The following is a 23,074-nucleotide window of genomic DNA, read 5'->3' as shown; positions in this document are numbered from 1 at the left end:
GTGCGTTTCTGGGTGCCACCACCACGCAAGGAGCTGAAGCAAGCACCGCCGCTTTGGGAGGTTCTGCAGCATGCGCTGCCACCTCTGGAGAAACTGGAGCGGGCACCATCGCTTCGGGGAACACAGCAGTGAGCACCCCTACCTCAGGAGATTCTGCAGGATCTCTGGGATTTCTGTGGTGGTGTGTGCAGCCCAAACACACCAAAAACCGATCCCCATCAGGGGAAACACTTCAGACAGGGGAATTAGTTCAGGAACAGAAGGGTTAGAGTTAGTGTGTTTGGGGATACCAGCTGTGCGTGCAGACACCAGTGGTGTATCCCTCACACTAGATACCAGATTGGGATACCGAAAGACTGACCTTGACGATCTGGGTGCAACAGACAGGACATGACAAGACTCCTGACGATCAGCTGTGTCCTGACGAAACTCATGATGATCTGCTGTGACGTGATGTGACTCTGGAAGATCAGCTGTGACGTGACAGGCATAAGGTCAGAAAATGGCAAACAGGTATATTGATGGCAAGGCAAGAGGGATAATCCAGGTACAAGGCAAAGGTCCAGGCAGGGGCGAACAGTATCCAATTGGGCAAGACTCGAGGGATAATCCAGGTACACAGGCAGTGATCAGAACACGGGGAACAGACAAGGCAAGGCGAAGAAAACAAGACACTAGGCTCAGTAATGCAGCTTTCGCTAGATGAGTGATAAACGCAGAACAATACACGGCGATCTGAACAGGAACTGAAAGAGTGTTAAATAGAGTGGGTAATGGCTCTCAGGTGAGCGTGTGATTAGTGACGGCTGTGTGATCAGTGAATTCAGCTGTGTGAGAGTCAATGTAATGGTAGAATGACCTCTAGTGGCAATCGGCCGGAAGGTCACGGACCGGATTCGTGACAGTAGACTATGACAGCCGTGATGCAAAGCATAGAATTTATATCTACACAGAAGGAGGCCCTGTCTAGGCTCTGTCCCGGGACGAGTTGTTTCGAGCCATTTGTTTGTCTGGTTGTTTGATGAGAATGATGAAATGTAGTTGCAATAAATGCATTAAAAATCCGTACACCTGCAGCAGCTGAGGACTATTATTTTGCCTCATTTTTCAACTTTCAATATTAAATAAAAAAAACGAGTGAACGAATGATACACGGATTCACTTATCTTAGGGTGCTTTCACACCTGGCCTGCTGTTTCGGTCCGAGATCGCCTGAACGAGGTGGTCTCGGCTCGATTGAAAACAAACTCTGGAGTGGTTCGGTTGTAGTGAGAAAGCAATCTGATCTAACGGACCAAGGAACCAGGCTATATCACAATGTATAATGGGTAATTACATAAGTTCCGTGAAAAGCATTAGCTTTGTTGTTTTGCCAATACTTCAAAATGAACCTGTGAATGTATCTGGGAGAGCATGTCTTCGCCATTCAAAATAAAAAAGCACACTTTCATTTTATAATGCCGTCTTATTGCTCTTCTTCCTAGTAGGTGCATTTTAAAAATGTTTTCCCGATGAATCCTGGACTCCTGCTCAAAATGCTCAAAAACAGCTACGAAAAAACCCCCAAAAACAACAATAAGCCCACAAAGCTGTTGTCGTGCCATCCTGACGGATGACAGCCTTGACAGCGGTGGAATCCCGGAAAATTGACCAATGAGAGAACAGTTTACTCGCGCATGACTTGTATTAACAAATTTGGTCCGTTTAGAAACTTTGCCATGTGAAAGCGAACCACACCAAGAATAAAAAGCAACATTGTAATAATTTGAATCCCTGTTTCGGAACAAAGCAATCGATCTACAGGTGTGAAAGCACCCTTAGATGTTGATTTCGCTGTTTCTGAAGGACGCTGCAAACTGCTACAGCAAGCACTAGTCATATATTTGAATGTTGAGCAGCGAGCTCATTGGCTACCGATACAGGAGAGAACCAATCAGCTGTGCCATGTGATAATGATATCATTAGGTCAGATTGAGTTAGACCTATCGGACTGCGCCATCTAGAGTTTCATGCCAGAACTTTGTATTTATCCATACACATTTATTGTAACAGATTTTTTTTGGCTGTTCTCAAGAGGAAATATGCTACGTAAAAATAAGTAAATAGGTAAGCAAGTAAATAAATAAATAAATAATAAAGCCATTATTGAGGTGTAATACAATTTTGGTGATCTTGAACAGTGGTGTACTTTCTTCTGTTGTACAATGTAAATAAAAAAGACTGATGAAATAGCACAGATGAAATAATGTATTTTATTAAAATGAATCAAATGAGACTAATGATCAATACAGTCTGAATAGACTATAGGAATGAAACATTTAAAGGGGTCATCGGAAGCAAAATTCACTTTTGTGTCTTGGCAGTGTGTGTACACAACCACCCTATAATGATAAAAATCCACCCAGTGCTTTTTTTTAAAAAATCCCAATAAATCATGACCACTGTCTCAGATCAAGCTGTTCACAGATTCTTGGCAGAGTGACGTCACACAGGCACAGGCCCCTCCCACGGTTGTTGACTGACACTGGTGTTTTCCCTTAGACCCGCTCTGAGTGAGCTGTCATCAGTCTGTCATTGTTTCACCGCTGGAGCAGATGTACACAAGATCACTAATTGCACACAGCACTGATTGCACACAGCTGTTTCATATCGCTCACTTACTATATAATACTCACTCAAACTACCATTCTCTGCTGAGTATTGGCTGATTCGTTACAACCACGTCTCTTAAATAAAAGCTTGCAGATGGATCCACACGTCTCATGTCTCGTCAGCCCCGTTACAATAATGAACATAGCAGTCATCATTTACTCCCGACATCTGAGCCTTTGAAGATGCAGTGGATTACTTTTGTTTTTAAAGGGAATGTGCCCCCAGTATGCCTAAATGTGTTTATGTTCGCACGAATAATTCGTGATCCAGCTTCACCTACAGAAGAAGTGAGTATAAGGTTTTTTTATGAATCTTTGCAAATCGCCTTTCCTAATAATGTGTTAGTACCTAATAAAGTTCCGCAGCTAAATGCGGATAAAGTTTACAGTCTCAGAGAACGGCTCGTCACACCACAGAAGAGAGGGGCAGGGTCAGCAGATCCCATTAGCGTTTAAAGGGACATGCACCAAAACGTCACGCTGTGAACAGAGCTGTTTTTGACAAGGTAAAAAGGGTTTTTTACACTACCATTGAGAAATTTCAACCAAAGTATGTTATAGACTTTTTATTAAGACCCTAGAGCAGGGTTTCCCAAAGTGGGGTTCGTGGGGGAATTGCAAGGGGGTTCGTGAGTTGGTACACAGAATGCCTACGAGTGTATAGCATTAACAAATTAATAAAAAAATAAATTAAGAAATGTTACAGGTTTATACAAATGTGTGATGTAAATGTAAAATCTTAAATGTATAAAAATAATTATCTTTTTGGGAAACCTTGTGTTAAAAAAATGCGTGGAACAAATGTCATAATTGTATTGTAAATTACAGTAATATGAATTTTTATAATTTGTTGAGTGTAATAATAACAATAAGCTATGTAAATACTACTGAAACTTTAAAACTGATAAAAATACATGTTTTTAAAGTTAAACATGCAGATGTGCCATTCAATTATTGAAATATTTACTTAAAATCTCAGGGGGTACTTCAAGTAAATAATTTAGGTTGTTTGGCTGACAAAAAAGTTTGAAAACCCCTGCCCTAGAGAATCATATCAACTTGTGGAAAATGGTCATCCGATGACCCCTTTAAGAGTAAAAGGAGTGTAAAATGCATGAAAATAAAAAATAATGTCATAACAAATATTACATAATGCCACAAAGCAAAACAAATCTTGGTACTAAAATAGGATTCATTTAGGATTTATAAAACAGAATTTCACTTTTTGTTCAGCTGGCTTCCTGGATTAACTGATTGATGGATGGATTGATTTTCCAGAATAACCCTGCTAACTCACAAAGTGTGAGTGACCACAAGCATGAAACAGAGAACAGTTGAAATTTGATGCAAAGAAAATGAGTGGGGCAAATGGAAAGCAGAGGACTGTGAGTGATGATTTAAGGGTCATGGGTTTGCACTCTCTGACTGATAAATATGGGTATGCTTTCTTGCACTTGGATCTGCACAAGGTTTCCACGGAGACTTGTCACTGCAGAGAGCTCCATGGCGACCAGAGCACGAGCACTGTTCACTGGAAAGAGACAAAGCCAGCATCCTGCTGTTAGTTTGAATGATTAATGTGTTCACGGTCAGTGAGAGCACTCCAAATGCTCAAACATCTTTGTGTGTTCCTGTGCAATGACAAGGAGGCTGTAAAGGTTGATGCAATGCTATGTGTGCTTTAGAATCAATAAAATGATATCTAAAATGATGCTAAAGCTACGTTTTGTCTGTAGATATGACTTGAGACCCTCTGTCCGTGGGGGTATTTATTATTGTTAGCCATGTGGAAATCTTAAATCTAGAGGGCATGCAGAAAACTTTATTTGGAACTACTGACCTGCTTATGTTTGTATTGATTTATTTTATTGTTAATATACTTATGACTGTAAAGCAGCATATTCCATAAATTCACTTGTTTACTAGTAATGGTGCATAGCCGAACATCTCAGATACTCTGTTTCCACAAATTGGACTAAATTATATGTAGATATAGACTGCTAAATATTAACTGGGCTCTTCAGAAAAAAAATTACCCTTCATGAACATATAAAGTAAGCCCAGTGCGTATCATTTTGTCATTAACACATAGTGACGTGTAGCCATCGCTGAGGCTTAATTATCAACTCAAATGCAGCAGCAGTAATTACAGCTGTATTATGAGGCGCTGTCATGTGTCGAGAGCCCACTCACCGTCACTGACTGACGCCACGTGTGTGGGTTTGAATTATTTTCTCATCTTCATCATCCTCACTGAAAGCCTACATGCAGTTTTTTGCTCAGGTCAGAAATGCTTGTCTTCACCTCTGAAGTTCATGAAATCAGTGTATTTACAATATATGTGAGTTTGTGTATTGTTTTATGGATTTTATTAACATATACCAAATATCAAAAATATCAAACTCGGGCCTGGCACATAGCCTACACAAACACAGAAGAAAACGCTTGGTTGTTGTGTAGTCCTGTCCTGTTTCATCCAAAGTTGGATATGGCAGATTTACCTAAGATGTCCCTGACTTCCACTGCATTCAACTGTTCTCTGTTTCATGCTTGTGGTCACTCACACTTTGTGAGTCATTCTGATGCTCAGAAGAGAATGTATATTAAAAAGTCAGGTTTTATTATGATATAACGTTGGAACTTTGACGCAGTGATGCAATTTATTTGCTTAAACCTGATTATTTACCAAACCTGCGCTGTTTGCCACCATGTTCATAAGACAAGATATACACTTCTTGTTTTTTTGGCCCTCAGTCACTGTTTACTGTATATTTGTGTTTGCGTCTTTTCTTGTATAGTAAATGTACACATACTAAGAACACAAATGTAAAATAAATATATGCCATATGACTGCAGTATTGTGATGTTATAAAAAGTCTAAAAAGACATGAAGGTCAACGTCAGTCCTTCAGCTGAGAGCTTGCTCTAATGTTGCCTTTTACACAAATAAGACATTTTCTCTTTCCACCCTCACTCCCTCCCTCTCTCTTCCTCACTCCCTCCCTCCTCCCTTGCTTTCATTCTTTCTCACACACCCACACAGAAACAGTCAAATCCACAAGCAGAGTGAGAGCGAAGGATGAGGCATGACACATAAAAGAGAAAAGCGTTTATTTTCGCGTTGCTTTAGCACTGCGTTTTTCTTTTTTTCTCTATTTCTGGTTCTCACAGCCCTCAGGTTATTTTTTGGATGCTGATATGAAGATGCAGGTCTGTATGTCTTTCATTTGAATTTATGTTGTATCTTTATGATAGTGATATTATAGAAACAGGCTTCCAATACCTATTTAAACATGGTCGCTACTGTATCCTCTAACGGATTTGATCTAATAGCATGATATTGGAAATCATTGTAGCTGTATGGTTTTCTTATCTTTGAACACTTTATTCAGACTCTTTCTTTTTCTCCTTGTTTTTCCTGTTGACCCGAAAGATCAAATTAAGGTTCATGTTTTGTGCAAGTGAAGTGTGATGACACAATGACGTCTTGTATGTTATAAGATTGTATAATGTGTAATGTGAGCGTAATGGGAGAGAAAGCTTGCAGGTGCTCAAATGATCAAGGATTTTAATTATTTTGAATTTATCATGGGTTGATTTTTTTGCATGGCTGACATGTTACTGCAGATAATAACATTAGTATTAAAAACATTGTTTTTACTTTCTCAGCATCATGCATCAAATGTGTGCTCAAACATGTTTTAAAGACATTTTGATGCATTCCGATGGCTTTGTCTTCTATGTGCTGTGTAGTTTGAGATATTGTAATATCCATGCAACAAAACTAGTTTATTTAGATTTTTTTTCTGAAAAAATAAATAAATAAAAATAGCAGTTGCACAATAAATTACATTAGCATAGGAGTGTTGTAATTGACAATGAATACCCCTTTTTTATTTTTTTTTTACCAAAAATAATTTTTCATGAATATTTTGAATCAGAATTTAGGTGGTCATCAAACTGCAAATGATAACTTTACCTGTCTAAATTTTGTGTTTTGTTTACGTTCAGTGAGAACCCTCATTGCATTTATGTTGTAATAGCAATGTTGCATTATCAGAAAATGAGTTGGTTAAATTTCCATGCAGGCAATTTCAATACATATGATTTCAATACTTTGTCAGTGTACGTACATTTATTGAGCATTTGGTCAGCTAATACATAACTGAAACAACTTAATCATCACATACTGAATATCAACAGTGTATGTTTATGAACTGAAAATGAAATGCATGCAAGGGTCTGCGATATCAGCATCTGTAACTGTGTAATGTGTTACATCTGCATTTCTCATTCCTGTCTGTCTGTGTCTTTCTGCAGTGATTAATGGTATGAAGTAGTGATATGGCTCTGGATATGGAGAGGACGGTCTCTAAAATCATGTTTGACTTCCAGAGGAACTCAACTTCTGATGATGACTCTGGCTGTGCACTAGAGGAGTACGCTTGGGTGCCACCTGGCCTCAAACCTGAACAGGTAGGTTCATGTCAGCATGTCAGTCTTTTTCAACTGAAGGATGGTATTCCATAAGAAAAATGCTAAAAGCAATAAATGTTGGGCAGGTTTTAGTTCTGTCATGAATTTGGTATTATATATAAACATTATACTATAATAATACTATAATATAAAAATTATAAAATCAAAATTTTCATAATTATAGAATTATTTGTTTGCTTTACATTGTTTGTTTATTTTGTTAGGCTTCTTTTGTAAGCATAAGCAAAATATATCTTTTTTATTTTAGAATGAAATATGACAAGGACATATTCTGACAGATTTCATTAGATTAATTCATATAGATTTAGATATATATATTTTTATAAATAATTATGAGAGGAGTGCTCTTTTTTCACAGGAGCACCTGCCCCCAAAATGTTAGTGCACAACCCTGTTTGTGTGTGTGTGTGTGTGTGTGTGTGTGTGTATAGAATTATTTGTTTGCTTTACATTGTTTGTTTATTTTGTTAGGCTTCTTTTGTAAGCATAAGCAAAATATATCTTTTTTATTTTAGAATGAAATATGACAAGGACATATTCTGACAGATTTCATTAGATTAATTCATATAGATTTAGATATATATATTTTTATAAATAATTATGAGAGGAGTGCTCTTTTTTCACAGGAGCACCTGCCCCCAAAATGTTAGTGCACAACCCTGTTTGTGTGTGTGTGTGTGTGTGTGTGTGTGTGTGTGTGTGTGTGTGTGAGTGAGCGAGAGAGAGAGAGACATATATTTTTAAGCTTTGGCAATACTATAATACAAATGTCATGCCAATAAAGCAACTTGAACTTATGAGAGCGAGAGAGAGAGAGACTTAGAATCAGAATCAGAATGAGCTTTATTGCCAGGTATGTTTACACATACGAGGAATTTGTTTTCTTGACAGAAGCTTCCACAGTGTAACAGAATGACAGTGACAGAACACAGATAATAAAAAATAGAACAAGTAAATAAGGAATAAAAATATATAAATTGACAGTTGTATGTGCAGGTATATTACAATAGACAGTTTTTTTATGTACAGGTACTGAATATTATGTGCAAAGTTGAGGTGTAGACTGAGTATGTGTGTTAGATAAATCACCTCTTCTTCGCTGATCTGAATTGCAGGTGTGGGGGAGAGGGGGGTTGTTGGAGGTGTGTATGGTTGTGTGGAGAGGTGTTCAGGGCGGGTGTGGGGTGCTTTTTCAAACCTTCAGTAGAACTCGTTCAGATCGTCTGCCAGGTGTTGATTTGCCACAGTGCTGGGGGATGGTGTCTTGTAATTGGTGATATATTTTAGACTTTTCCACAATGATGCCGAGTCGCTGGAAGTGAACTGAGTCCTTATTTTTTCAGAATAATTCCTCTTTGCCACTCTGATCTCCTTTTCCAGTGTGTATTTATCCTGTTTATACAAGACATTATTCCCCTTCCTGTAAGCATCTTCTTTGGCCTGACGGAGCTCTCTGAGTTTTGCAGTGAACCATGGTTTGTCATTGTTGTAAGTTAAATGAGTCCTGGTAGGAATGCACATGTCTTCACAGAAACTGATATAAGATGTTACAGTCTCTGTGAGCTTGTCCAGATCGGTGGCAGCAGCTTCAAAGACGCTCCAATCAGAGTGGTCAAAACAAGCTTGTAAATCCTGCTCTGCTTCATTAATCCATCTTCTTACAGTCCATAATACAGGTTTAGCTGATTTCATTTTCTGCCTGTAGGTTGGTATAAGATGAACCAAACAGTGATCAGAGAGCCCCAAAGCTGCCCGTGGAACAGAGTGATATGCATTCTTTATTGTGGTGTAACAGTGATCCAATATATTACTGTCTCTGGTGGGACATGTGATGTGCTGTCTGTATTTTGGCAGTTCACGGGAGAGATTGGCTTTATTAAAGTCCCCGAGAATGATTAAAACAGAGTCTGGGTGTTGTCGTTCTGTGTCTGTGATCAGATCAGCGAGTTTCTGTAAAGCGGTGCTCACGTGTGCTTGCGGAGGAATGTACACACTGACGAGAATGAACGAGCAAAACTCCCGCAGCGAATAGAATGGCTTGCAATTAATGAAGAGCACTTCTAGATCTGAACAGCACATCTTCTTTAACACAGTTACATCTGTACACCACCTCTCATTGATGTAAAAGCATGTCCCGTCGCCGCGCGATTTCCCCGTTGATTCTGCGTCGCGATCTGCTCTAAACAGTTGAAAGCCCGGCAGACTCAACGCGCTGTCCGGAATGGCGTTTTTCAGCCAGGTTTGAAAAATCCTTATTTGTCTGGGAGAGCAGAAGAAGTTCATCTGTTTTGTTGGGTAGAGAGCGGAGATTTGCCAGATGGATGCTTGGCAATGGCGTTCTGAATCCGCGCTGTCTGAGCTTCACGAGCGCGCCGGCTCGCTTCCCCCGTCTGCGCGTCCTGAAGCGAGTAATCAGCGCCACAGCTCCCCCGACAACAATGTCCAGCAAAACATCAGAATAATCAAAAACAGGTGAAATATCGGGTGGTGTGTACTTCCGAATGTCCAGCAATTCGTCTCTGGTGAAACTGATTGCAGGGATATAACTAAAGACAGGACAAACTAACAAAAACATAAAAACAACTGCGGAGCACGCCACGGAGGCAGCCATCAGCATCGGCACCATCTTACATACTGTGACATGAGCCATTTCCTTTCCATCTGTTCAACCATGAAATGTTCATCAGCAAATCAGGCATGCTCATCGATCCTCATCTGTCTCTATGTCTCTCTCACAAATACAAATATTAAAGTTACATACTGTTTAACATGTTTTAATTACCTTCATTAACACTATATACTATAGGACAGTTACACCAATCATAAAATCAGTATCACAAAATTGATCTAACCATTTTTCAAAATCCATTTACTCTGCAATTACAATTTCCTCTTACTTGTTTCGCTTCTGTTTCAGTTTGTATAACCATTTCTTACTATGTGTAAGTAAGTTGTTGTTTTTTAGTATGTATGTTTGACAGTGTTATTTTTTTAGGATTACTGATAAACTAATGTAATTTGATTTGTATTATTTGTATTTGTTATTTATTTTAATTTTAGTTACATTATGTCTGAATTTAGTAAGTCTGTATAGGTCTTTTATTAAGTTTTTAGTTTTATTTAATTTGAGTTATTTTAATACTTCAACAAACTGAATGGAAATTAAATAATATATGTATTGAATTTACTGATACCTTTTGTTCTTTAATATTTTGAATTGTTTTTAGCTTTATTTTTTGTTTTTCATTTAAATAAGTTTTTTAATTTTTTTTGTATGCATTTGTCATTTTTATTTAATCTCTTTATTTTTAAAATGTGTATAGGTAGTATTTATAAAGTTTTAGCTTTTAGGTTTGGATCTGTTTTTAGTTGTTTTAATACTACAATTTTGTAGCACAAATGTTGTCCTCATTTGTAAGTCGCTTTGGATAAAAGTGTCTAATAAATGACTAAATAAATAAAATAAATTGCTTAAATAATGCTATGAGAAGTTTTAATGTAAAGATTACTGTAAATTATATTCTGAATATAGAAATATGAAGTTGGGGAACATGAAATCCTAATAAGTGAAGCGTAGAATCATTCATTCATTCAGAAAAATCCCTCCATTAATCTGGCTGTATTGATGTTTTAATAGTGGTTTAATTTCACAACAGTGACAAATAGTGCTGAAGTTAATGGCAAACACAATGGTTACCTGGCTGTCACTAATGAAGGCATGTTCGGGAGACGGGGATGCTGCTCCACAGGGCATTCAATTAGCTTGTGTTAGTGATGGCTGTGACAAACACATACGCACCAGGTAACTTTCAGACAAACTTAGCAGACACACACCTATCATATTTTAATGTCACAAAATTTCTCAAAACCAGAATACCTGTGTTTACAGATTTGTGATGTTCATCTCAATTAGCAATGTCCCCCTCTGTTGGCGATCATAATTAAAACTCACTTGCACTGATAGACACCATAACCATATTCCACCAGTTACCATATTTGCCATACCACCTTGTCCTAATGAGCTTACGTAAAAAAAACATCATGGCATATAGTGCATCTTACAGGTTTTTTTTTTTTTGTCACCCAACAAACACACTTTGTGATTCATAAAACAATGACCTAAAGATGCTAACAACAGGTATAAGAGAGTTTTTTATTTTGTAACATTTCTTTACAAAACTTGAATGACACACTCTACTGTTCGGAATTCACTGCATTATGTTACATGTTTATGTTACAGTACAAAACTATTCCTAATTGTTTTTAATAATATTAAAAAAAAATTACATTTAGAATATATTTCAATGTGATATTATTGCTGTCTTTTTTTAGTTTTGTAATATGTTGGGTTTTTAACTTTTGACGGGTTTTTTTGGGGGGGGGTCATGTAATTTGATAGATCATTGAAAAGTCATTGAATCTAACAACAGGTATAAGAGAGTTTTTTATTTTGTAACATTTCTTTACAAAACTTGAATGACACACTCTACTGTTCGGAATTCACTGCATTATGTTACATGTTTATGTTACAGTACAAAACTATTCCTAATTGTTTTTAATAATATTAAAAAAAAAATTACATTTAGAATATATTTCAATGTGATATTATTGCTGTCTTTTTTTAGTTTTGTAATATGTTGGGTTTTTAACTTTTGACAGATTTTTTTGGGGGGGGGTCATGTAATTTGATAGATCATTGAAAAGTCATTGAATGAATTAGTGCCAAAGCAATTATAAATGATCCACAGTTCAGAGTTGTTTTGAGAGGTTTTGTTTTATTTTTTTTATTCAGCTTTCTTTTTTGGAACCTGGCATGTTTTCTCCTTTAGTTTGGTTTGTTTTGGCTTACATATAAACAATCGCAGGCTTGGCCCAATTGAAAATGAACTCAGCAGTTCGCTTGTGGTAAGAAATCAATCAAACTTAATGAATAAATGAATCAAGATGTATCATGATTCATAATGGAAAATGTGTTACATAAAAAGTAGCAGTGTCTGATTCTGTGGGAGAGCATATTACATACCACAGTTTAAAACCAAAGAGTATCTTTTCATTTTGTAATCTTACCTGAACACAACCAACAGCTCAATCGCCAACAGTAGTGATGGATGAGGTCTTGTGCCAGCTGCACCAGCAGGCCTCCTCAGCTCAATTGTCTCCATCTGTGCACCCCTCCTATTTCTCTAGTTACAGTAAACTGTCACCCCACTCTTCTCAGAAAGTTTAACAGTTCGCCTGGCCAATGTCGATGGGTTCCAGCTTTACTGTTCTCTTTACATTGCCCTGCAACCATAAGAATTTGCTGCTAAAAGGTAAAGGTAACGTTAATCGTCTCTCAGATTTAAGTAAAAGGACTGGACTGGGCACACGCCATTTAGGAGTAAGACATTGCAATTCTGTCCTCTCTGGATAATTTTACGTTGCTCTTTTGGGAGCACTAGGAGAGGGGGTGATCAAGAAGGATCATGACTTTTAAACAAGGGAATGCCACCACTGAAGATTATGTGCTAACTTTCTCCACGTTAGCAGCACAGAGTGGTTGGCCCAACAATTCTCTGCTAAACAATTTACCACCAGGGTCTGTCCCACATCCTCTGAGCTGAGTTAGCCAGTCAGGATGAAGAGCTATCTTTGGAACAATTGTGGCCTGTGCATGAAGCTGGTCATTTCTTTTGGTTCATGCCCCAGGTGTCCGCCTCTTTCACTCCACAACACCCTCATAAGGCAAATTTACAACAGTGGTTTTTCCTGTTAAAATCTCTTATGACTCTTGTCAAATTAATGTCCAATATTTAATTGATAGCATTATTGCAACGTAATTGACAAACAGGTTCTCCTGGCAACCCCCAATACAGCATTAGGGACTAGGGGTGCAACGGTTCAACTTACAGTTCAGTTTGTATCAAGGTTTTGGTATGGTTCGATATGTGCTATGTTTAGGAAAAAAATGATGCTGTCAAATAAAAATAAAGAAAATAAGAACAAAAAATCTAACTACAAGCAACATCACAAATAAACAACAGAGTAAAAATACAAATAAAATAAACAGTGCTTTCAGTTTTTTTTTAGGTAGGTCTAACAATAGTTCTGTCATGACAACTCTCGGAGGGATTGGCATGGTAATGTACATGACAATGTTAATGTATTTGGTCTTGGCGGAATAGATTTGCTGCTGCTGCTTCTGCAGCAGAGAAAGTACCGAGACTTCCTACTGCCAATAAATCCACAACATGCTGCTGTGAGTATGTAAGAAATATTGCTGCTGCAAATATAACATACATGAAATAAGCCCCATATAGCATACATGAATCACCTCATAGCAGATCTATACAGGTGGAGCTGGGGAAGGTGGAGGGTTTCTGAAGGAAGCTGCGACTGCTACGGCAAGCCCTAGTCATATATTTGAATGTTGAGCACCGAGCTCATTGGCTACCGATACAGGAGAGAACCAATCAGCTGTACCATGTGATGATGATGTAATTTGGTCAGATTGAGTTAGACCTATCGGACTGCGCCATCTAGAGTTTCATGCCAGAAGTATTTTTTTAGGTACAGAAATTGAATAAAGTAATCAAATGTAAAGAAACATTGCATATTTGACTGTATAAATTAAAGATTAATCTTTATTAAAGTTACAAAAGCAATTCAGTCAAGAGCAGTGAGTGATTTCCTTGTTGTTGCTGTTTGATTAATATTAAGAAAGTGCTGTCACTTTAAGATAATGCACTGATCCAGTGCACTGATACTGTACATTCAGCCGGCTATGTCTGTGAGGATACTTACCAAGACGGGCATTTTGACATAATTTTTTGTGTGAATTTGTCCATTCAAACACAATACTTAATATCTGTGCACGTTCTGAGACGCAGGTTTACGAGCTTCGGATGAGCACACACACAAATCTTCTCACTGCGTGTGCAAGCTTGCGTCTTCTGACTGTTGAATGTTCAAACTGGCAAGATTTAAATGAGTTTAGTTTAAACACAGATATCAAAGTGTGCCGTTTCTGAAAACGCCTGCCAGGGTGAAGATTTTCAAAAACTTTGTTTATAAAAATACCGTGTTCGTGTGGACATGGCCTTAGAAAGATAGCTAACCACCGGGACCTCATTCCTCACCCACTGATGGATCTCAACCCTACCTGAAAATATTTGTCAACGTAAAGGCAGCACGGACTGTTATATCTTATCACCTTGCTGGCAATGGGTGAAAACATGTTGCTGTATTGCAAATGTCACACAACATGGGCTGCATTTTTTGACAAATGAAAGGACTTGCCACTTGTACATATCAGGTGGGTTTCCGTACTTTAGGTCCCACAACAAGAACCTTAGAAAGAGTTTGTTATTGGGGAGCAGGCAGACCATGGTTTAACATTGCACATTTGTCTCATTTATGGTTTATTGAAGGCTACTATTAACCTAGTATATGTAATACTTAATATAATGTATACTGTATGTTATGTGCTACTCTAATATAAAGCACACAACAAAAGAATAGGATCCAAGAAGTCTTTTTAATAAATCCACAAGGAGAAAACACCAACAAAGAATCATACATACAAACAATACAGGACAATGAGCTGAGGGAAACTGAGGGTTTAAATACATGGGGAATGTAATCCAGGAGAAAAAAAAACATGGAAACTAATAATAGAACTGGCAGGCAAATGGGAAGGAAGAGCAGGAAGTTGATGGAATGAGATACCAGGGTGGTGATGGAGGAAAGAGCCAGGAAGGAGCCAGGAGCAGAGCCAAATGAAGCCTGCGGGATGGAGGGACAAGGCAAAGCCAGGGGAGTGTAATCTCATGGCGGAGGCAGGTCGACGACTGACCAAGGTGGAGCCAGAGAGATGAGGGAGCCCAGTGGAGTCAGTGGGATGATAGGCCACAAGTGGAGATGAAAGAGCAAGGAGCCAAGATGGACCCGATGAGTCGGAGGGCCGAGGTGGAGTCCGGGACTCAGAGGCTGGAGATGGAGACAGGGGATCCTCATGCCTAGACAATGCTGGTGACAGGATAGCCAGAAGTGGATCCACACAGTAGGGTGGAGCAGACTGAGGATGAGCCGAGGGACTGACAGGAGCCAGCGGAGGCGAGGCTGAGGAACGGATGGATTTTGGAAGAGGAGGTGGGAGAGGGAGGCTGGGTGAGAACTCAGGAGACACAGGAAATGCTGAGCTGGGCGGAACCAGCAGGACTGGAGAAATTTTCCTCTTCCAAATATTTAAATATGAATTCAGAGGCCAGCAGTAGCTCACCCTGATGTGAATGTGGCCGAGGCTTTTTCTTCATGCCCTCATACTCCAATAGTATTCCAAATGCAACTGCTGATGTTGCTGGCTCGCACACCTGGTCGGATATTTTTGTGAGACTCTGGCTCTGGGGTGATAATGGACTCAGTTGCTTCCTCTTGCACTGCCTCTTTTGTTGCGGCGGGCTCGGACTCTCCGCCTGTGGGCAACTCAGGCAAATGCTCTGTGCAGTGGGGTGATGGCTGACTGGACTCTGGATCTGGAGTGAGGCTGTTGATGTCCTCCGCTGGGCAGATGGTGAATGCTGATCCACAACTCACCAGCACCCACTCCACAAATGCGGCAGCTTAGCCTTGGACGAAAAACATTAAATAATTTCACTGATTGCATACTGAATCAGTGTTAGTGTGCAAGCTATTGTGTTTATTACAATTCTATATTTTCAGCAAAGCACACCTGTGAGGAGTTCTATACTGGTGTGACCATTGACAGACACACAGTTTCAGTAATTATGTTCAAATGTATTTAGAGGTAATTTTACTATTACTGTCACAGACTAATACAATCATGATTTTCACATAAAAATAGCACAAACAATGTGAAAATATTGGCATAATTGTTGAGAAAAGCAGCCATAAATTCAGCCATTTTAGGCATAAAAGTCCTGGACAAGACATAGACAACCAAGGTATCTTACTAACACTTCAGGTCAAGTCGAGCCAAGTCACCTTTATTTCTATAGTGCTTTATACAGTATAGATCGTCAAATTTCGATCGATTTAAATTGATAAACAAGAAAGTAATGATTCTATGATGCAAAAATAATTCAGTTCTGCTTTAGATCAGCTCTAAAAAGACAACAGTGAAGTTATTATTCAGTTCAAATCAGTTTGTTGATTCAACTGAATATCCATAGCCATGAAGTGTCAGTAAGGACATGAAAAGGAAACTCCAATTAAATTGTTTTAGTGTCCATAAATGTCTCTCTTATTAAAATGCACACACACCATGAGCACACACTTGCTGAGAACACCAGAATGTTGGGAAGTCTGTATGGAAGTAATGATAAGCCTGTAGTTAATAGCGGTACCAGCAACAATGAGTGTCCAGCCAATGAGTGAATGAGAGTGCAAAGTATGTAAGGAATCCTAAATGACCATAAATGAGGAACAGGTTTGATCAGTATTTAGTTGAATCCGAGTGAATCATGGGCAGTGACATAATTAGAGAGAGGGATTCTAGTGTATCTGTGACAATTCCAAAGGAGTATGTGGAGAATATCTATAGAATATATATACCAGAAAAATGTTTAAGAGTAAGGGATTTTTCTCTTTGTTTTTATAAAGTAAGCTATTCTGTTACATGAAAGAAATTACACATTCATGGATTTTCCTGTAAAATACAGAATTTTGGGACCAATTTTATATTTGTTGTCTTTACTATGTACCTACATGAGAAAAAAAAAATCTTGCACCTATTTGATACAATACAGGCTAATTATTGCTGGCTAATTTATACAGTTAGGTCCATATATATTTGGACACTGACACAATTTTCATAATTTTGGCTCTGTATGCCACCAGAATAGAATTAAAAGTAAACAATCAAGGTGAAATTGAAGTGCATACTTTAAGCTTTAATTCGAGGGGTTGAACAAACATAATATGCTTAGGAATTACAACCATTTTATACACACTCCCCCTATTTTCAGGGGCTCAAATGTAATTGGACAAATAAATATAATCATAAATAAAATGTTCATTTTTAATATTGTGTTGAGAATCCTTTGCAGGCAATGACTGCCTTAAGTCTGGAGCTCATGGATATCAGCAGAGTCTGGGTTTCTTCTTTGTGATGCTTTGCAAGGCCTTTACTGCAGCTGACTTCAGTTGTTGTGTGTTTTTGGGTCGTTCTGCCTTTAGTTTTGAAAAAAAAGTGAGTGAAGTGATGTGTGGCCAAGTATAGTGACCCATACTCGGAATTTGTGCTCTGCATTTAACACATCCAAGTGCACACACCCAGTAGTGAACACACACACACACACACACACACACACACACCGTGAACACACACCCGGAGCAGTGGGCAGCCATATTGCTGCGGCGTCCGGGGAGCAATTGGGGGTTTGGTGCCTTGCTCAAGGGTCTCACCTCAGTCGTGGTATTATGTGTGGAAGAGAGCACTATACATTCACTCCCCCCACCTACAATTCCTGCCGGACCTGAGACTCGAACCCACGACCTTGTCTTTAAAAAGTGAAATGCTGATCGATCAGGTTTAGATCAGGAGATTGACTCCACTTATTATATTCCAATATTCCACTTTTTTTACCTTCAAAAACTTCTGGATTGCTTTTGCTGTATGTTTTGAGTCATGGTTCATTTGTTCTATGTGGTGCAGTCCAATCAACTTTGCTGCATTTGACTGAATCTGGGCAAAGAGTATATCTCTATACACTTCATAATTCTTCTGGCTGCTTCTGTCTTCTGTCTCATCATCACTAAACACCAGTGACCCAGAGCCACTGAAGCCATGCACGCTTATGCATCACACTGCTCCATGCTTCACAGATGATGTGTGTGCTTTGGATCATGAGCTGCTCCGGTTGATCTTAATTTCAGCCGTCCAAAGAATGCTTTTCCAGAAGTGCTCTGGTTTTTTAGATGTTTTTTTGGCAAAGTCTAATCTGGCCTTGCTTGCAGCTTGTGGTGAAGCCTCTGTATTTGCTCTGGTGAAGCCTTCTCTTGATTGTAGACTTTGACAGAGACTCGTCTGCCTCCTGGAGAGTGCTCTTCTCTGGGCTGGATGTTGTGAAAGGGTTTTTCTTTACCATAGAGAGGATCCTCAGATTATCCAGCACTGTTGTCTTGTGTGGATGTCCAGGCCTTTTTATGTTGCTGAGTTCACCAGTGCATTCTTTTTTTTTTCTCAGAATGTACCAAACTGTTGATTTGGCTACTCCTAATGTTTCTGCTATCTCTCTGATGGATCTGTTTTGTTTTTGAAGCCAAACAATTGTCTGACATCTTCCAAATGCAACACTTAGAATCAACTCTAGAACTTTTACCTGCTCACCTGATGTAGAAATAACGAAGGAATAGCCCACAACTGTCCATGAGCTTTTGGGTCAATTGTCTAATTACTTTTGGTCCCTTGAAAAGGGGGGAAGGTATATATTAAAGGGCTGTAATCCCTTAACCTTTCCTCCACTTTTGATGAGTATACCCTCAAATTAAAGTTCAGAGTGTGCACTTTAAAGCTCATATGCATTATATAACTGTAACATAAATATGTTTTGGTCAACAGCTAAAATAACAAAAAAAATTCCCTGTGTCCAAATATACTGTATATGGACCTAACTGAGTTGTTACATTGTGCTTACATTTAAAGTACCTTCATATAATTTCATACTACACTATTGATGGTACCTCAATTATAAACCTGCCCATATTCCAACTTCAATAGCAGCAAATGAAAATCTGGCAAGAGTCATACACAACAACACACATACACAATAAGTGCATTGCATCATAATTTAAAATGTATGTACATAATAGTTAAATATGCCTATATATAGTTAAGTGACACCATAAATTATACAATAAATGTAAATTAATATTTTTAAAGTTTTATTGAGAAAATAAATTTACATGAATAATTTAATTTATTCAAACACTACCACAATATAGACAAGAGAACATTCTATACAATATTCATCTGATTTTGTTTAGTATTACATATTAAGCCATGACCACCATTTTAAATATGACACTGATGCATCTTTGCCACATTTTTAAAGTTGTGTAATGACTGATCTGAAGAACAACACATTGATCAAGTCCCCTTGATTTTACACACAACTTTTAAGTGGTTAATGCAACAGTCCTAAGACCACTTATTTAGTGGGGTAAGATGATCTCCCATCTTTTTCTCTTGACAATAGATGCCACTATTTTCTCTTGACCATAGATTATCAGCTTGTGTAAATCCTAGTTATGCAAAAGACAGAGAAACAAGTACAAACATAATTAGCGTAGCTGCTGTTCCAACCAAGCAAAAATGATTTGTTTAACCCAAACTAACGAATAATAATGTGCATTTGATTAGATATAACTGCAGTAAAAGATTATGACTGCAGTAAAAGATTATGAGATGCATTATTTGAATGCTTGGCCAAAGAGATGTGTCTTTAATCTAGATTTAAACAGAGAAAGTTTGGTGATGTATGGCTATTATATTTTCCATTTAGTAATTTTATGTGAATATTAAAGGCCTGGAGGGCCACAGTGGAGCAGACAGCTTATAGGAACAATGAGGAAATGGGAACTCGAAAGATAGCGGTGGAGCCAGAGTGACTAAGGAGAATGATTTTTAGATCTCATGCATCATGGCAGGCTGGGGCTTTCTGTCTGCGCTAGGCTCAGGCATTCGCTCTGTGAATGGAGCAGTGAATGGAGATCCATTGTTCACCAGCACCCACTCCACAAATGTGGCGAAACTCCCCTGAGGACCATCTCTGGGCAGGCGTGCCTTAGATCAGGTCCTTTAGGTTTGTACTTTTTGCTCCAAACAGAGCAGAACTACTTGTATACCTATTTTTTTAAGGCTGGTTATTCTGTCACGGGCTCTGTGGTTATACACAAGGATTAACTCATTCTGAAGAGAAACTGAGCATTAACATAAAGACAATAACCGGCAGGGAAAAAAATAAATAAAAAGAGAGTGTATATACAAGGAGGACTTATCGAGAAGCATCTGCAAATTAAATGTAACCAAAAGAACAAACCAAGGCATGCTCCAAAACGAAATGGAGCAGAGACACAACAACTCATATACAGTATATATATATATTTTTTTTTCTATTCTATTCTATTTTTTTACAGTGGCTGATCCATCATTTTTCTGCACATGCTAAACTTATATATAAATATGTTACAGTTTAAAAGTAAATCCACATTGTTCTTAAGGGGGGCATTTCCCCCATCTTCCCCTATATACACAATGTCTGTAGTCTTTGTTATGACAAACTTTGATATTGTTCCTCGTTGTTTATATGAATTATTTGATCAGTTTATCTCTGTCTATTTATGTTTGTGTAAACACAGGTTCATCAGTATTACAGATTTTTCCCAGAGGATAAGGTTCCTTATGTCAACAGCATTGGTGAAAAGCATCGGATCAAGCAACTCCTTCAACAACTGCCACCGCATGACAATGAGGTCTGTTAGTACAGTCATGGCTCAAAGTTTTTAATACAAAAATGGATAACTACAGCAGATATCTAAACACTACAGCTGGTTCAGTCCTAGACACATAGTTATGTGTTTTGATATCATCTTGAGTTCAACTTGTCTCTACGTATTTTAACACTAGACCAGAGGTCTTCAGCCCTGCTCCTGGAGACCCACTGTCCTGCAGAATTTAGCACCAGCCTTTACCCTTGTGCGGTCTTCGGTCACTTCTGACTGGAGAATTTTACATTTTGAATTTGTAAAAATCGTAGCTTCACCAGAATGGTACAAAACTTGGTGACTTTTATGGCACTTGGTATGTAAACACACAAAGAAATTGAGAGCATGATTCGAAAAAGCTAAGTGGTCGTAAAAAATTGTTACACTCATTGTCTTCGGTCAAAAATGACCGACCATAGGAAATGAATGGGAAATGGGAAAAATTTACAGCGAAAATACAGAAGATTTTGGTGTGTACAATCTACAAATCCCCCACAATGCAGAAAAAAATTGCACGGCAATGAAGGGGTGAAACTCTAAAACATCTAGAGTGCAAAACCAACACACATGCGGACACACACTTGTACACACATACACACACACCCAGTGCCGGCCCATTCAACAGGCGGTCGCCTGGGCCCCCTCCTTAAGGGGAGGGCCCCGCAGCTGCAAGGTTGTCAATTCAATTTCAAGATGTAAAGTCTTGACCAGGGGCGCATAAGGTACTCATGAGCGAGACTATGGGTGCTCCAGAGAGGGAACAAAATGTCAAAAACAAAAAGTGGATCCCATTGCAAGAAAAAAAATAATCCACGTCCAGGCACTCACATAGCAGGCAAAATATAAAAAAGCACACCACTGCCTGCTATGTGAGTGCCTGGACGTGGATTATTTTTTTTCTTGCAATGGGATCCACTTTTTGTTTTTAAATTTCAAGATGTGTTTGACTTGAAGCAGCACGGTGCAGACAGATCGGTGTTTGACATCGAAGAACAGTGAGAGCTATACACTAATGGACAGCTCTCCATGCTTTCCTATCCTGTTGCAGTACTTTGATGTCAAACACTTATCAATCTGCAGCGCCCCTTTAAGTCAACACACATACAGATGACGCACCTGGTGTACTGTGCGTTTAAAAACATTTAATGACGTTTTTGCTCTAAATTCATTTCATAACATCAGTCAAGTGTTTGAAATAACATCCTTTTGTGATCTGACGTGGTTTCATATCACAGAATGAGGCAAAATCATTTTATAATATTCTATACAGTGATAAAGGCTATGTCGATTAGCATTGCATTATAAATATACATTATGCAAATAAAAAATACCCGTGATGGCTTGAAGAACAGAGATACACCATTTAGTCACAATCGTGTGTTTATTGTCTTCATTCTTCCTCAGTTAAAACGTCCTATCTGCATTTTATTCAGCTACTGCAGCAATAGCATATGCCTTTGTCCATATTAGGGATTTCCTCCAACTTGATTTTTGTGAGTATTTCATTTTATGATTTTTTCATTTATGGCTTTACTGCACTTATGTGCCCTCGGCTACCAGTATGAATGAAGCAGCTGCAGCTACTCACTACATCTTATTTTGGGTAAAAATAGGAAACATACGTTTTTTGTAAACTATATTAATAATAATCATCATCGATAATTATTACTTTGTTTAAATAAATTTAATGATTTATTTAGTTATAACTATAATACAATTATTAGTAGTCATATTGATATATAATCATATATTCATATTCATATGAATTCATATATTCATATGAAAATCATATTTTTGGCCAAATTGTGCAGATCTACAAACAGGCACAGCAAACTTAGTGTTCTTTATCATTTCTGGCAAATAAAGAAAAAGCTTTTCTGAAAACTTTTCTAATTACAGTTCAGATTTTGTGTGCAGATTTTGTTGGTTCAGATTTTGGAATTGAAATGAAAGAATGATAGAGAGATTAAAGTGAAATTGTAGTAGAAATGGAATCCAAACGGTATCTTTATGGAGCCGGGGGAAAAAGGATGTTCTGACTGCTATACATAATATGTATTGCTTTAGTATTAGTATTTGTTTTATAAATGCAATGATGCCCATGATCACAGACAGACTTGACATATGTTTAAATTGCTATGACCATTTTTATACTAGTGGGGCCTATTTTCGTTATCTTGCCTAGGGTCCCACAACCCTACGGGCCGGCACTGCCCACATCTATGAACTGGTGTGACTGTAACACTGCAACTATGTAAAATAAAATCAATAATTCAACTACAATGCAGTAAAAAAGTGGACAGAAACGAAGGGGTTACACTCTAAAACATAGAGTGTAAAACAGATACATCCATTCACACACACTTACTTACACACACACACATACAGAATTACACATACTCAAATGAATTGGTATGGCTGTAACCATATAGCCATAATGA

General features: G+C 38.2%; 1 protein-coding gene and 1 long non-coding RNA gene across 4 annotated transcripts in view; one reads left to right on the top strand and one right to left on the bottom strand.

Moving 5' to 3' along the window:
* LOC107548742 (prickle-like protein 2) overlaps nt 1–23,074 on the top strand; it is a 94,983-nt gene that overhangs the window by 34,023 nt on the left and 37,886 nt on the right. For 2 of the 3 annotated variants that reach the window (XM_016229546.1, XM_016229543.1), the window contains exons 1-3: nt 5,654–5,861; nt 6,972–7,127; nt 20,508–20,621. In XM_016229546.1, coding sequence (XP_016085032.1) covers nt 6,996–7,127; nt 20,508–20,621 — 246 coding nt within the window. In that variant the 5' untranslated portion in view covers nt 5,654–5,861; nt 6,972–6,995. Of the gene's footprint in view, nt 1–5,653; nt 5,862–6,971; nt 7,128–20,507; nt 20,622–23,074 lie in introns of those variants that run through there. The other variant, XM_016229544.1, reaches the window with a different exon arrangement.
* On the bottom strand, nt 17,859–20,931 carry LOC107548747 (uncharacterized). Its single transcript, XR_001604496.1, has 3 exons — nt 20,831–20,931; nt 18,165–18,169; nt 17,859–17,868 (listed from the first exon to the last, which is right to left on the bottom strand). It is a non-coding gene; the product is annotated as an uncharacterized lncRNA (long non-coding RNA).

This window comes from Sinocyclocheilus grahami, unplaced genomic scaffold (genome assembly GCF_001515645.1).
Source record: "Sinocyclocheilus grahami isolate Dianchi unplaced genomic scaffold, SAMN03320097.WGS_v1.1 scaffold354.1, whole genome shotgun sequence".
In the NCBI taxonomy this organism is placed as follows: Eukaryota; Metazoa; Chordata; class Actinopteri; order Cypriniformes; family Cyprinidae; genus Sinocyclocheilus; species Sinocyclocheilus grahami.
The sequence above is the reverse complement of the archived record's forward strand: the minus strand, read 5'-3'. Positions and strand labels throughout refer to the sequence as shown.